Genomic DNA, 17,404 nt, shown 5'->3' with positions numbered 1-17,404 from the left:
ATGTGACACTTCCTGGCGCTTGGGACCGCAAGTCGGCCGTTTCAGTTTTCCACTAGGGGGATCTAAAATCTATTTATTGAAAAAATGTGTTTTTACATTAGTACACCATAGCTTATTTGAACTATCCATTCCATATAAAATGAAGAGGTTTTGGGGTCATTAAATACGTGAATCTTGTTAAATAAAACTCAAGTTGTTTTAGTACCTGGAAACAAGCAGAACAAAGGCTCACTCTTGTATTTGCGTACAGAGTAGGGATCGACCGATATGGTTTTTTCTTGGTCGATACCGATTATCGCGAGTCAAGCAGACCGATAACCGATATTTTGGAACCGATATACATTTGCAGTAAAATTGAAAATCTTGGTGTCAAAATTTTGAATAACACGACCCATTGTTAAAATGCATTTTCTTCAGTTTATCCAACTCCAATATTAACACGTTCACTGCCAATGACGAGTTGAGACGTCAAAAAAAAAAAAAAAATTTTTTTGACGGTGCTACGTGGATCAATGCCCCCCACGTCTCCTATAAAAATATTGGAGCCACCGAACGTGTACAACCCATTCCACCGACCCACTAAGTGGCGACAGTGCTCTCCATTCTAGAGGAAGGCAAGCAAAAAGCAGTGTGAGGAAGCCATTCTCATGAAAATGGATTGGCGAAAACGCTTTCGCGCTTGGGAGCTGGCGGTGGGGTTTTGCAAATTTGCATAATAGATTACGGGTGGAACACACTTAGAAACACGCAGCATAAATAAGACCAGAATCGCAAAAGCTTCATCAAAGCTCTCAGAACCCCAAGAAACGAGCGAGCCCACCCAGACTTGCCCAGCGGCCGCCAGCAGACAGGCACAGCAGCAGCAAAGCAGTGAGCCTGGTGACGCGAGGTTACAGCAGCAACAGAAACGAGCTTGTGACACGCCCGCTGCAGCCAAGAAGAACACACACGGAGGGAGGAGTTTGAAGGAGAGGGGTGTTTCCTGCTGTTATGGAGGAAATTACTGTTCAAAATTATTGTTTAGATGTCTGACGTCTTACTGATGCCAAAAATGAATGGTTAAAGTGACTGTTCTATCGAATTTCACAAAAAGCCGTTCATCTCAGAATAAATTTTCAGACGCTGAAACCATGCTGTATTTAACTGCTAATGCTTACATAACTACTAACTCTACAAACTACCGTAACTCTTTTAGACAGAGAAAGCACACATTCTATTAGTTCTTTTGAGATATTGTGTGTTCACAAAATCCTAACAGAAACGAATCCTCGGCTCTTGAAAGATGAGCCAGAATCCTCAAAAAACCCCTCTGGCAGAAGCTAACTACAGTATTGAAAAACGGCTGGCAGTGAATGTGTTAATTTTTTTTTTTCAGATTACAATGTGTGACACATCATTTGAAAGCTTACAGTCTGCAGTTTCAGAATCTGTAAAAAAAGAAAAATGACCTTGGCCTACTTGTGGGTTGAAACGCCAGGAGCTGTCACATATTGTGATGAGGTTTATTGTGTAGAACAGTGGTTCAGAACCATTGACAATAGAACTCTCCCCAATGCAAAATTCGAACAGGTTTAGTTGCCAGTAACATGACTGTAAGAAAGGCAGATTTAGTGAGCAAAGATGGATGATTTAATATTCCATAGCTCTGACCTAACCGAATCTAACTGACATCACTATTGTGAACACAAAACAAACAACACTTCTGATATAATATGAGTGTTTTATTAAAGTGTATCACTCAATACAAAACATAAAGGCTTTAATAGCTTTATCTGCTTAGTCTGCAGATAAAACACAATGACAAAAGCCATAGTAATTTAGTAATTTTAGACTCAGGTGTGCATAAACTACAGGTTAAGAACTTCCTTTTTTAAATCCAAGAATGTGAAATTATTTTCGCTTATCGGATAAGAGAAGCAGATATTTGTCGGTTATAGTATCAGCTGAAACAATTCCCCCCAAAGTCTATAAATCCCCCCCAAAATCTATAAATCCCCCCTATCTGAAGAACATAAGATGGGAATCCCTCCCAGTTTGCAAAGTGAATTTTAGGCCCTGCAGTCAATACTCAATACCAATCAACATCTTCAAATTCAGTCATGAAATTAAGTCTGGAAATAGAGTGGAATTTTGAGATTACCAAATATGTAGGAATATTATGCTTACACACATACTTGCCATATCACTCCATCACATACTTGCACTCTCATACACATAACCCACCTTTTGAAGAATATAACATTACAAGATAAGAAATGAGTGAGTTGTAATTAGTGCCTCCCGGGCAAATTCATTTGAATGTTTCATTTATTTTCATCATTCTGAATTTTTTTCATTTTCCCCTTCCATGTACTCCCTGTAGTACCTCCACGTACCCTTAGGGGTACGTGTACCCCAGTTTAGGAACCATTGCACTAGGGCAGGGCTATTCAACTGGCGGCCGGATGAGTTCTAAAAAAATTAAAATAAATATAAAAATTAAGATTTTTTTTTTTTTTTTTTTTTTTTTAAACCTCATGTACTTATTACACCCGACTGGTTGTTTTTCAGATGTGATCTAGCTAAAGTGAGCTAAACAAGGCAGGTCCACTATGAATGTTTTTCAGGAGATGCTGTGATGTAGCCACAAGAAAGGTGCAATATTAATGTTTTTCAGGAGATGGCGCTGTGATGTAGCTAATCAAGAAAGATGCATTATAAATGGTGTTTCAGGAGATGTGTGATGTTACTAGCTAGGTTCTAAAAAAGAAATAGGGTTAAAATGTTTACAGTAGTTTTCCTTTCTTGCTGTACTACAATGTTACAATGCTGTGAGACGTAGCTAAACACAAAAGATGCAATATTAATAGTTTTTCATGAGATACTCAGTATTTAATACTGTGCTAAACAAGAAAGAATGTTTACAGTTGTTTTCATTTCCTGATGCACTATAAATGTTTACAATGCTATAGTGTAGCTAAGAGAGGTCAGAATTGACCAAATTATATTTAAAATGGCTGGCATGTTTTGTAGAATACTTAGATTTGTTTCAAATCTGTTTACTTTTGGGGCTTTAACACAGCTTTTGTTGCACAGAAATTAAGCACTTTTAAATGAAAATTAAGCTACTTTTGCAATGTAGTGAAATACAAGTTTTGGAAATTGTGGTGGCGCGTTGTGTCAAGTGTACATATAATGGGATTAATAGCTCAGGGAACGGTCCGGCCCCTTAGGTTTCTGACAATGTGGCCCCCTGAACAATTTAGTTGAATAGCCCTGCAATAGGGCATACATGAGTGCTGCATTTCTTTGCTTCCTTGCAGCGATAGCGGGAGTCTTTCCTTCTCTTAATACCTTAAATTATGTTTTTTTAACATGGGCATACCGTAGAAAATGATTGTTCAAACAAATCTATGTTCAACAGCAACCAAAGTTATGTCCACCTTCGGACATTAGAAGGCCATCTCAAAAGCTTTATTACTGCACCATGCTAAAACCACAGATGAACGATTAGTCTACACAACGATGCACAGTCAGTGTCGAGTAGTGGTTTTGATAGTTGACTATTCTGTCAAACCCAGTAGCCAATCCCCCGGTTTCCCTCTGATGATGCGGAAGTGAATTGAAAAGCTGTAGTTCCTTGAATGGCCACTAGGCGTCGGGGGCAGTAGGCATTCACCCCATGTTAAAATGCCCAACTTTGTAACAGGATTAAACATCTTTCCAGTCACGGGCAAAACACAATTTTGGTCTATATAGCTAATTTCACCTTTTCATAACAACTGTACGGGGTCATTTTTTATATAACTCGCCCGTTTGGAGTAAAATAGGTGATAGAAAAGGGGGTGATTGACAGATCGTTTGTCCAGTGATCGCGCAGCTTGCTGATCACGGACCAATAGCAGGCGGAGCCGCGGCTCTGGGTAACCCCCATCTCACGTGAGCTGCACAAGGACTCAACCCATTCCCTCCCACTCTGCTGATGAAAATCAAGATGGCGACGGCCAACAAATCAACTCCAAATGGGAGACCAAAATGAATGGGATAGCTCTGTCCATATTTTTTAGGTCAGTGGTCAAACCCCTAATGTGCACTCATGTTGACATTTTCACATATACCTTTATAGCATGTGTTAATAGTCTATTCCAGTGCTTAAAATGATAATCTAGAAGATTTCTGTTTCGTTCTTTTTGCCGACACCTATGGTGATGAGCAAACAAACGGTGTTGCATAATGTGACATTAGTCAGTTTGTTCGGCCATAGTAACCACCCGCAATGCTAGCAGAGACCGGAAAAAAGTGGCTTTTTGTCCTACGTCACACAAGAGTTGTTGGGAACCGACAGTAACGTGAAGAGCGAGTCTATTGCGTTACTACTGAATACATTGTGTGTCTCAGTCTGTGATAGATAGTGACTTAAGAGACATATATTTACATGAAAATCTTTGAGGTTATAACTGTCCCTTTACAAGTCTCTCTCTCTCCAACCCCCCTGTCCTTTCCCCAGGCGTATTACTATAACGCCAGGACCAGAGAGTCTTCATGGAGTAAACCAGATGGTGTGAAGATGATCCAGCAGTCTGAGCTCAACCCTCTGCTCGTAGCTGGAACGAGCGCCGGGCCCACTGTGGCTGCCAGCTCCAGCACTGTCAACACTACATCCAGCACCACCCCTATCCAGACCCCCTCCCCTACCCCAACACGCACACACACCTCCAGTCCAGACTCCACCACTACTCCCACACCCTCTGTGTCCATTGCAGGTTAGTGTACACGTTTATATCCAGCATTTGCACACACAAACACACACACACACACACACACACACACACAATATTTACTTAATATGCCCTCTTTTTTGCCGCCATGTCTCCAATAGCCTCTATTGTAGCAGACCTAGCCCCTGTTGCTACGGTGACGTCCAGTGTTGTGGTGTCTCCGTGTCCAGTTGCTGTGGTGACAGTCTCCACACTGCCATCACCTGTCACAGCCGTGCAGACCATGGCCCAGGCCATGCCCCTGCTGTCAGCCGCCTTGCCTCACAGCGTGCCCCAGCCCAACGCAGCCATGCCTGCCTTCCCCCCTGTCATGGTGCCACCCTTCAGAGTACCCCTGCCTGGCATGCACATCCCACTCCCAGGTAACACCCACACACTAACGGTGCCTTCAAGACAAGTCACAACTTAGAAGTTTCAACTAGAGATTTCCCACTTCCAACATCATTGCGATCGAACTGTTTTTAACTCTGGGTTAAAGAAACATACACACGGCTAGCTAATTTCATTGGTAAAATAGCTGTTGAATTCAACATATTGCTATAATCAGAGCGTAATAGAAACAATATAAACACATATTACGTCATAATTACACCTTAAATTTGGTCAATAAACACTTTGATGACGTCGACTCGGACAAGTCAGTATAGGAACAAGAAGCCATGGCTACAGTGTTCAGCCCAAGATTCACTAGCTACTTTCACTTTTCTACGAACCAACCTGAACCAGGTTTAGAATACACTAGGACTTCCACTAATGACAGCCAAAATGTGCTGTCAGTAGCTACGTTTACGTGCACGGAGAGTTTTAGTTTTGGGTTGACACATGTAAAAGTTTTAACTCTGATAGAATAACCTGGTAAAGCTCATACAAAAATGATGAGAAAACAGGATAACCTGCCTGGCATCTTACTGGGGTTACTGGTGGGTTATTCAACTGGCGGCCCGAAGTCAGACTGGCCCGCGGATGAGTTCTATTTTTTTATGCTTCCGCCGGCGATAGCCAGTCCTTATGGATCCGGGTTGTCCGTACGTCCGTCCGATGTTCGTTAACGCGATATCTGAGGAACGCCTTTACGGAATTTCATCAAATTTGCCTCAAACATCGACTTAGACTCAAGGATGGTCTGATTAGATTTTGGTGGTCAAAGGTCAAGGTCACTGTGACCTCTCGAACGCCATTTTCAAGCTTGTTAACGCGATATCTCAAGAACGCCTTGACGGGATTTCATCAAATTTGCCCCAAACATCGACTTGGACTCAAAGATGAACTAATTCGATTTTGGTGGTCAAAGGTCAAAGGCCAAGGTCACTGTTACCTCTCGAACGCCATTTCCAAGCTTGTTAACGCAATATCTCAGGAATGCCTTCACGGAATTTCATCAAATTTGCCTCAACCATTAACTTGGCCTCAAGGATGAACTGATTACATTTTGGTGGTCAAAGTTCAAGGGTCACTGTGACCTCATGAACGCCATTCCCAAGTTCATTAACGCAATATCTCAAGAACGGCTTGATGGAACTTCTTCTGATTTGGCTCAAACATCGACTTTGACGCAAGGATGAACTGATTACATTTTGGTTATCAAAGGTCAAAGTTCAAGGTCACTGTGACCTCACACACCCAATTTCCAAGCTCTGTAACATCTCAGGAGCGCCTTGATGGAATTTCTTCCAATTTGCCTCAAATGGCGATTTGAACTCAAGAATGAACTAATGGCGGAGGCATAAGTCCACGGTGCGGTCGTTCTATATATATATTTTTTTTACAATTAAACCTCATTTACTTATTACACTCGACTGGTTGTTTTTCAGATGTGATGTGAATCTAAAGTGAACTAAACAAGTCAGATCCACTATAAATGTTTTTCAGGAGATGCTGTGATGTAGCCACAAGAAAGGTGCAATATTAATGTTTTTCAGGAGATGGCAATGTGATGTAGCTAATCAAGAAAGATGCATTATAAATGGTTTTTCAGGAGATGTGTGATGTTGCTAGCTAGGTTCTAAACAAGAAATATGGTTAAAATGTTTACAGTAGTTTTCCTTTCTTGCCGCACTACAATGTTACAATGCTGTGAGACGTAGCTAAACACAAAAGATGCAATATTAATAGTTTTTCATGAGATACTCAGTATTTAATACTGTGCTAGGTTCTAAACAAGAAAGAATGTTTACAGTTGTTTTCATTTCCTGATGCACTATAAATGTTTACAATGCTATAGTGTAGCTAAGAGAGGTCAGAATTGACCACATTATATTTCAAATGGCTGGCATGTGTTGTAGAATACTTAGATTTGTTTCAAATCTGTTTACTTTTGGGGCTTTAACACAGCTTTTGTTGCACAGAAATTAAGCACTTTTAAATTAAAATTAAGCTACTTTTGCAATGTAGTGAAATACAAGTTTTGGAAATTGTGGTGGCGCGTTGTGTCAAGTGTACATATAATGGGATTAATAGCTCAGGGAACGGTCCGGCCCCTTAGGTTTCTGACAATAGCCGCTTTCACACACAGATCGCGCAAAATTGCAGTTCAGAAGGCCCGCAAAGCCGGCAGCCTCGGAACAGAAATTGCTTTCACACACAGCCAAGCAGCACCGCCACATTCCTGTCCTGGGGTGTGCTTTCAGGTGACAGCCACCGCTCCCGGATTGAAAGGCGACCGGAGGCATTTCCACCCAGCTCCTCCTTGCCCAAATGAATATTTTCATAGGTTAGTGTAGCCTAGGCTACTGTATGATGAACAAATTCATTCAACAACTAAACATCGCCGATGTACGCCAGCCAACGAGCCAGCCAACGACATGCAGCTGCGGTCATTAAGGATCAAAGTGATTAGTGATAAAACACGAAAGTGTTGTCCACATGCAGCATGGTAAAGCTTTCAATATTCATCTGATCGACTTTATGGATCACAGATGCACCATCATGTAGCCCAAGGCAAATTCTTATCTTTTGGTTCCAGTTTTTTGTAAAGCAAATTATTCCCATGAAGTAGCCTAATTAGACAACACCCGCATATCAAACAGCTGCAGCCTGCATAACGTTCGTCGGGGGAATAGTATAGGCTATAAATGCACATGACTACTATAACGTTTTTGTAAGGGAATGCACAACTGGCTAGCTAGACAGATTGCAGTTCTGGAGCTGGTTTCCAGAGGGAATATCCTCAGACAGCTATAGTCCTCTGAAGCGTATTTTTATATCCGTTAATTTGACCTACTAATGTCAACATTGTTTGAGCATAAAGCCTAACCTACTTACAGGCACGGAGCATTCCTCCTGGCGCCCCTGCAGTCATGATTGTTTAGGCTACTTTGTTTACTTGCCTTTCTTGCTGCATGAGGTTATTTCCCCTGTAATTTCTTTATGAATGAGCTGACCATTCGCACCGTTCCGGCTTGCCGCTCCTATGCTTTAAAGTGGAGGCGGGTTGCCGGGTAACCCGGCGCTGTGACTAGGTCCACTGGCGGAACGAAAGGCGTACAACAATTACCCACCAACCCGCTTTCACATCGGAGGCGCAAATCCTATTTTCCGTGCATTTTGCGGCTTTCAAGGCCGGTGTGAAAGCGTCTAATGTGGCCCCCTGAACAATTTAGTTGAATAGCCCTGCTGTAGCGTGTAAACGTCGTACTCCTTTCTCTTTTGGTTTCCATTTCACCAAATATAAAAAGGTATTTTTTTCATCCATTTAATTTTTTCGTTTTGGTCCGACTGAAATGTTCTATGATCTTTCCTGATTCTAAATATAGCTGAAGCACATGGTTTGACCCGAGAGACCTTTAATATTAGAGACACCCCACTCCAGGCTCCGCCAATTGTAAGAAATTGAACTCTTCCGGTCTCCTAAAGGGGCGTGGTTCTCGGCTTGTGATTGGCTGTCTGTCATTGGTATGAAACTTCATTGGCTGACCCGTCTCCTGAGGGGGCGTGGCAGTGGTGAAACCTCCGTGGCACAGATACAGGAAGTGACTGCAAGTTGGGGTGTCTCTATCTATATTAAAGGTCTCTGGTTTGACCAAGTAAAACTATTGTATAAGCATTACAGGAAATGTTGATGGTGAAATGAATGGCGGATGAAATCCCTTGGTTGGTGCCTACCCTGGAACTGGGTGTGACTTTGGCACTCTATGGTGCCGGACGCACACACACACACACACACACACACACACACACACACACACACACACACACACACACACACACACACACACACACACACACACACACACACACACACACACACACACACACACACACACACACACACACACACACACACACACACACACACACACACACACACACACACACACACACACACACACACACACACACACACACACACACAAAATGTAGCAGCCGATATCCAGTGTCTTGCTGTGTTCAACCAGATGCTTCCTTGTCCGTTGTTCTTGCAGGTGTAGCAATGATGCAGATAGTCGGCGCCCCCTATGTGAAGGCAGGCCCCAGCGCCAACGGTAAACACCCACCCGCTCACCTCTCCACAGCTAGATGGCATGGTAGAGTGAATGGTGTCTACATGAGTCATATGATGTCTAGTAGGGGTGTCACTAGAGCTGTCGAAAATAATCGATTCAGAGATGCATCGCGATGCTTAATAGGACGATTCTGAATCGATTAACAAATATCAAAAATCGTTTTTTTTTTTTTTTTTTTTTTTTTATAATCAAATAAAATAGAATGTAAGTACATGCAGTTGTTTATTTTAATTATGGATCATAATACAATGCAATTCCAAATGCACTTTTATTTTAAAAGTAGCCACACAGTGAGAAAAAAGAAAGTGAGAAAAAATAAATCATGTATTGCGGAAAAAGTGATGCATCGATTTAAGATGCATCGTGATGCATCGAGATGCATCGGAGATGCATCGAGATGCATCGTATAATCGAATCGAATCGAATCGTTGACTTGTATAATCGAATCGTATCGAATCGTGAGATCAGTGAAGATGCACAGCTCTAGGTGTCACGGTACACAAAAGTCACGGTTCGGTACGTACCTCGGTTTTGGGGTCACGGTTCGGTACGAATACGGCACAGTACGAAAATGGGGAAAAAAAGCAACAAATCCCAAATTCTGTTTTTTTCCCTTTGAATATGTCTGAATTCTGCTTTTTACGCTATTTTTACCATCAGAAATAGTGTCTAATATGTGGGAATGAATAAATGTCCACTATTTAATAAGATCTAGGCAATCCACACAAAGGTTTTACTCTAGAGCAGTGATTTTCAAAGTGTGGGGTGCGCCTCCCTCTCAGATGTCTGTATTCCAGCTGTTTGACAGGGCAAAGGCATTTCCCCCCACTTTAAATCTTTATTGTACACAAGTTTGTAAACAGAGCGCATGTGTGGAGTAGCCTAATACTCCCACCAACCCCTCCCCCTGTTGTATTTGTTTTATGTAGCATTTGCGTTTGATGTAAGCACTAATTTGGAATCCTATCTAAAAGCGGCCACTAGGCGGCAGTGTTTCTTTAGTCAACGTCAAAATACCTACATGTTCAGAAGAAGAATAAAACGGCAGAAGAAGAAAAACTTCTTTACCCCTGTTGAAAGATACCCCCACTGTCTGACAGACAACGGGGTGGGTTTCACTTTCCCAGTAAGTACGGGAAAGAACCCTGTCAGCGCCTTAACGTTATTGGATGTGAGTTTTGTTTAGCATAATATGATTACGTTCGGTCATCTAATGGATTATTGGAAGATGACAAGGAGTCATCGCCTCTTCCTCACCGCAGCTTGCCTGTCTGCATCCGCAGATGTCTGCTTGACCGCATCACTCATCCCACGCGATGTATGTTGCTTGTTTACAAGTTAACAGCCTTGTCAGTGTTATGTAACGTTTAGCCGCAACGCGCAACTATAAAGGACTTTGTCGCGGCTACGTAACGTTACATTGGCAAGCTTACCTCGTTGGCTTGATGTTGACAGAATTTGCAAAACAGCTTATCGCCACAAAACGTCCCATTCTGTGAACGCAGATTTCTTTGTTTTGGTGTGTCTTCTTCTGTGGCGTTTAATTCAATTCAATTCAATGCCGTTCAAACAGCGTTTAGGTGCTTCTGGATTTGACGTATTCGTCGTGTCGTTTCATGTACCGTGAAACGAGGTACCGTGAGGGTCGTACCGTAAATTCACGGGACGAATACATGTACCGTGACACCCCTAATGTCTAGTGAATGCTGTGAACATGATCCATTGGCTGCACAGTGGTGTAATCTCTCTCCACTCCAACAGACTCAAAACAGAATGCACAGCTTGGATAGTTGTTTACAGTAGCTTAGTTTGTCATAACCACTCAGTTTTAGAGTACAGACCTCTGTTGGGTATACTATAGGGATGTCAATTTTCGGTTAATTTCACTTTCGATTAACCGACGCTAATAATCGATTAACCTATCGGTTAATTCATAATTCTTTAATATAAAAAAAAAAAAAAATTTTTTTTTTTTTTTGTCTATTTACTCAATGAACTCATGCCCAAACAAGGCGTGTCTATTTAGATGCTGAAATGTTAATGCTTTTTGTGTTAGAATTTCTAACACAAAAAGCATTAACAAGCATTAACAAAAAGCATCAACATTTCAACACAAATTCTTTTTGTGTTAGAATTTGTAACACAAAAAGCATTAACATTTCAGCATCTAAATAGACACGCCTTGTTTGGGCATGAGCTCATTGAGTAAATAGACAAAAAAAAAAAAAAAAAAAATTAATATTAACTGATAGACCGACAGCAATAACCGAACAACGACGTTAGCGACGGTTAATCGATTAACGGTTAACCGTTGACATCCCTAGTATACTATCATGTTTACACAGACAGACAGGCTAGCAAGGCGTACACAACAAAAAGGTAATCTCTATATTTCTCTCGATACATTTGACAGAAGACACTTGAGGTGTTCTGGTAAATGCTGAAATAATTACAAAAACATGTCCCTTTTTAGAGAAATGCAGAGATAAGAAAAACACATGTTCTAGTGCTGTGATTGCATTGTAAAGCAAACTTATTAACTTAGTATTAAGCTGTTACTAAGCGATGCATGCACTTTGGTTGCGTGTTGACTTCAAGAACTGTTGGTAACCGTTAGGGTATAAGACAGTCATTGGTTTTGCTCAATTTGCCATGTTTGGGAGAAGCCACTTAAACGACATGTAAAATGTCGGATTGGCCCGAGTCATTGATCGTCACTATCAGTCATTTTGACTTGTATGGTGGTTTGACTACATGGACGGTTTTGACTTGACACAAAAAACATTCTAAATTGCACCTAGCTTACTTCCTGTTGCAGTGTTTGCTAATACAATAGTTGACAGGAAATAAGATAGGTTTCAAATGAAGCAATAAGCCCCGTGAGGACTGTACCTACCTAGGATGTAGTAGGTCTACAGTGATTTCATGGACACCTCTTAGCTGTAAACCAAACACAATTCAATGAAAACCATCTATAAGTTGAGAAAGAAGCTGTCTTCTTTGATAAGTCACCCCCTCGAGGGCGAGTTGCTATTTCTAGCAGTGAGTCAGTAGTGTAACATTCAGGGCTACATGTCATGTGGTTTTTCTGTGTTGTGGCATGGTTGTGTATAGGGGTGGGAATCGCTGAGTAGCTCACGATACGATATCGTCACGATACTTGGCCCTCGATAACGATATATCACGATACTGCGATACTGCGATACTGCGATATATTGGAAGACGATACATCACGATACCTGTGTAACAAGTGAAAAAAATACCTCTGAAGGCAAAAAATCATGTATTATGCATTTATTAGCAGAATTGACATGAACTCTCTGAGTTCACTCACTCACTCATACCATTTTCGATACCACGGAGGAAAAGTTACACATTAAGTCTTTTTATTATTACTATTAAAACAAGAAAACCTATATAACCTACCTACCTACCTATATAATTTCTAAAAGTAGATATTAATGATCAAACATTTCCATTCATGTAGCCTACAGTAGTTATGTTTTTGTTTCAACTACAAACATAAATAAAGTCAACTTGAAACTATGTTTCAACTACCACACACAGCATAATATTTTAGCCTGTTTATTAAAAAAAAAAAAAAAAAAAAAAAAAAATTAATAAACATATCGATACTTGGCGCCAGTGTATCGATAACGTATCGCGGGTGGAAATATCGCGATAACGTGGGTATCGATATTTTGTCCCACCCCTAGTTGTGTATGTGTGATGATGACTTCTGTATGTGGCTGTTTGTGTATGTTGGTTATTTCTTCCACAAAATGATTACGTCCCCTAAAACACTTGAAGGAACACGGCAACATTTTGGGAGATTTGCCTATTTGACATCTTCCCGACAGTAAAGGCAGTTACACACCAAGAGCGATGCGAATATACGTCACGAAATTGCAAATGCGAATTTTGACCCACCTGTCAATCACAGCAACAGATGTGCACACATCGGAAGCAAATTTCTGAAAAATCAACCTTGGTCCGAAAAAACTCTGCAAAACGCTCAGCGAAACTCCGCTGTTGATATGCACGGTTGCATTGACTGATATAGGTTCGGAAAATATTATTGACGTGTGAATTAATCGCACGAAAAAAATGCACCCGACGTGTAAGGACTTTAAGTCAAGAAGATGGAGTCCCTTATCTTCTCTGTACGTGTATTAGGAAAAATAACGAGGGCTACTTAGCTTAGCATAATGGTACACCTAGCCTACCCCTGTTAACATGAGCAAAAACTGAAAAAATACAACAGGAGGGGAAAATAACCCAAGCCCTGAGATGGCAAGTTGATTTGAAAAGACATCATACACCATCTACATCACCATCTAAGTGAAAGTGAGGTTCCAGCTGCACATGGCTATATTTAATCTAAAAACAGGGTGTAAATGATGTATTTTCAAGCCAACTTGGCATCTCAGGGCTTGTGGAGACTTGAATTACGCCGGGTGAGCAGTATGGAAGCATTATTATTATTATTATTATTATTATTTTTTTGCTCATGTTAAGCACTCCCTATTTTTCGACTTCCAATCTGGAGCGGTTTATTACCATTCGTGACTTCTGTGTCACTCTATCGCGTGGGAAATTCATTTGAAGTTTAATCCTACAAAGATAAATCAAACCCGTTAGAAATAGACTGAGTAGAGGAAGCTAGGCGTTTTTACCTTCAAAATAAAAGCAGTCATCTATAACTGGGTAAATAAAAATCAGAACTGTCGACTCACTACGTGTTAAAATTGACTTTTAATTGTCTGTGTTCTATGTGTTTTTCGGATCACACACACAAAAAGGTTGCAACATGCATCAATAAGGCTATTAGTTTATTTAATCGCCATTATTGTGAAGGTTTTAACCAGAAGTTTCCGTGTTATTCTGGCTCACACGCTGCTTCAGTCTGCACGCGTTATCCTTATCACAAACACTCAAAATCAAAGGCGAGAACGCAACGACAGTTTGCCGTTTTATACAGAGACCGTTGTCATCTAAACATGGCCTAAATGTAATACTGATGTCTCACATACAAGATACAAGATACAAGATACTTTTATTGCCACACAACTAGGTTGGTGGTATTTAGTTTCAGTACAGTTTACTGTGAAGCTCTGCAAAAGACAGGACATACATGAATACATTTAACATTTAACATTTAACATCTTACCTACATCAGCAGATGAGACCCTCAGCGACGAGATCAGCGATTTCTATCGTTTTTTCTAAATGCCTGTGCAGGGACCAGGCATAGCGTCCATTACGTTACGTCCGTGTGAAACTGGTTGTAACTTTTGTTCTGGCCAGCAGAAGAAGCGATAACATTAACCTTATGCAGTAAATAAAAGGAGCCTTGATGTCACTCCCGGCGAACAGTACCGCTTTAGTCCACAGGTGCCGCTACAATCAACACAAAATTAAGGTTCCTCGTAGCTGCGTTAAAGCTGCAATAAACCAGGCTTATTCTCCCTCTGGTGTATTTCTGGTTGTCCTGGCACACGTTTGATTTCAAGTGAAATATGCCGTAAGCTATGTCACTTCACAAATTGATGTATGGATGGATGCCGTCTCTAGAGAGTATTCCACTGCTAGTGTCTCAGACAGAAAAACGTATCTCTCAACCAATCCTTGTCTGTCTCTGTCCCTCTCTGACCAATGGCAGGTATGCTTCCTGGTATGGCCCCGCCTCTGGTTCCCATGATGCACCCACAGCTGGCTCTCACAGCAGCTCCTGTCTCCTTAGCTGGATCATTGCAGCTCCCGGAGTGGTCGGAGTACAAAACAGCAGACGGGAAAACATATTACTACAACAACCGAACACTGGAGTCCACCTGGGAGAGGCCACAGGCCCTGCTGGAGAAAGGTAGGCACTGTTGACGCTTTGGAGACATGGAGACATGTATGTATGGGGGACCATTAGATATGCAAAGTTGTTGTGTGGGCTAGAGCGGTGCACGCAGGTTTTTTTTTTATCCCGCTCCTGATTTCTGCCCATTACCGCCCGCTCCCGCAGTGTCACTGACCACCCGCAGCCACGTTATGACCACCCGCTCCCGCAGTGTCACTGACCACCCGCAGCCACGTTATGACCGCCCGCTCCTGCAGTGTCACTGACCACCCGCTCCTGCAGTGTCACTGACCACCCGCTCCTGCAGTGTCACTGACCACCCGCAGCCACGTTATGACCACCCGCTCCTGCAGTGTCACTGACCACCCACAGCCACGTTATGACCACCCGCTCCTGCAGTGTCACTGACCACCCGCTCCTGCAGTGTCACTGACCACCCGCTCCCGCAGTGTCACTGACCACCCGCAGCCACGTTACGACCACCCGCTCCCGCAGTGTCACTGACCACCCGCAGCCACGTTATGACCACCCGCTCCTGCAGTGTCACTGACCACCCGCAGCCACGTTATGACCGCCCGCTCCTGCAGTGTCACTGACCACCCGCAGCCACGTTATGACCACCCGCTCCTGCAGTGTCACTGACCACCCGCAGCCACGTTATGACCACTCGCTCCTGCAGTGTCACTGACCACCCGCTCCTGCCCGCTATTTAAAAAAGAAAGAAAGAAAAAGCAGGGTCCTGCGCTACTTAATTGAAATGGGCTCTCTCATGTTTTCCTATGTAGTGCTGCTTTAACAGCCTCATATTTCTTCTTATCTGCCTCAGTCATGCTTACACTTTAAAACATTGTCAGCTGCATCTCCCATCCCATTTATATATACTGTAAGAATTAGTTCACCTTATCTTCCTCTTGTTTTTCATTGAGTCGTGAAACGATCCGAAATCTGTCAAATCTTCCTATCCCACGCAGCCATTCAGCTGGGTTTGAAAAGTTGAATGTCTCTGGGTGTAACTGAACAGCCCTCGCTGCCATCTCTAATTTTGTCAATCTCCCAATCTAAAATCCCAAAGGAGACTAAAAAGGCCAAGGTAACTGCTCTTTACAAAAAGGGCAGCAAGGTAGATCGAAGCAATTAGAGGTAAATCAGTATAATATTTTATATGATTTTCAGTCGGGCTTCCGGCAATCCTATTCAACTGAGACGTGCCTGGTCTATTTGACCGACTTAATTAACTCATTGAGTGCCAGCCACTTTTGGAGAACGGACGCTCCCAGTGCCAAAGAACGCACAAAGAACGATGAGACTCTCTTCTATCATCTGCAAAAAAAAGTTTATTGATATCATTTTCCATTCTTTAGTTATCAGCCGGAGAAGATAGGTTGATTTCAGCAAAAACACACGTTTCAATTTAGAATCTGAGATATTCAGCCTTTTGTGAAAGCACATCATTTCAGCATTTCAAGCACATCATTGACTCTGAAGCTAATATTTTCTGATGTAATGACACCTCAAAAATAATTTCCTTCAATAAAATAGTGAAAACAAAGGAATTTCGTTTGGCCAAATAATATTTTTTAGCTGCAACCAGCAGCGCTGGCCCCTGCGTGCGCAGACCCTACACCTTCTTGCTGGTCTTGATTTACTGCTGGTGGGCATCAGATATTCTAGCGTGTTTGCCTGTCTCTCTGTCTATCGAGCCTGCTGCTGTCTGGGTCTGTGTTTACTGTCAATGGTTGTATACTGCCCTGCGTGCCCCACCCCCCTCCTCCTCCTCCGTGGGAGTGTCTCTGGGGCTCTGCTGCTTGCTCTGCGTTTGCTCTGTCTGCACTGAAAAGTGCGCTGCATCCCCCCCGCTTTTTCACAGCCTGTCGCCGGCTCCCAGCTGAGAATAATGTAACTTTTCAGAAAGACGCTGGTGTCGGCAACTAAATCATATGGAGGGGCTATCGCAGCGGAGACGGAGGGGCTCAATTGTGGCAGCAGATTGACTGCTGTTCACAGGCACAGCCAACGTTATGCTTCATGCATATCGATGCGATTTCCGTTTCCTCATGACTTCTTCTCTCTTTTTTCCTGGCCTTTCTCTAATCTGGAGAGCACTGTCGCCACCTAATGGGTCGGTAAAATAGGTTATACACATTCAACATGCCCCAATATTTTACAGGAGATGGATCTGGCTTTGATCCACGTCCCACCGTCAAAAAACGCAATTGACGACTTTAGTCGTCATTGGCACTCAACGTTACTATCCGAATTGACGACTAAAGTCGTCATTGGCACTCAATGAGTTAAAA

At 42.3% G+C, this 17,404-nt stretch overlaps 1 protein-coding gene across 1 annotated transcript in view; it reads left to right on the top strand.

The window, feature by feature from the left end:
- The window catches only part of tcerg1b (transcription elongation regulator 1b (CA150)), an 80,646-nt gene that overhangs the window by 17,575 nt on the left and 45,667 nt on the right, over window positions 1–17,404 (top strand). Inside the window, exons 4-7 of the mRNA XM_083646602.1 lie at window positions 4,487–4,742; window positions 4,859–5,119; window positions 9,179–9,238; window positions 14,922–15,122. Of these exons, the coding sequence (XP_083502728.1) occupies window positions 4,487–4,742; window positions 4,859–5,119; window positions 9,179–9,238; window positions 14,922–15,122 (778 nt within the window). The remainder of the gene's footprint in view (window positions 1–4,486; window positions 4,743–4,858; window positions 5,120–9,178; window positions 9,239–14,921; window positions 15,123–17,404) is intronic.

Source organism: Poromitra crassiceps (genome assembly GCF_964638095.1).
Source record: "Poromitra crassiceps genome assembly, chromosome: 1".
NCBI classification, from domain to species: domain Eukaryota; kingdom Metazoa; phylum Chordata; class Actinopteri; order Beryciformes; family Melamphaidae; genus Poromitra; species Poromitra crassiceps.
Note: the sequence above shows the minus strand (reverse complement) of the source record. Positions and strands in the feature narration are given on the sequence as shown.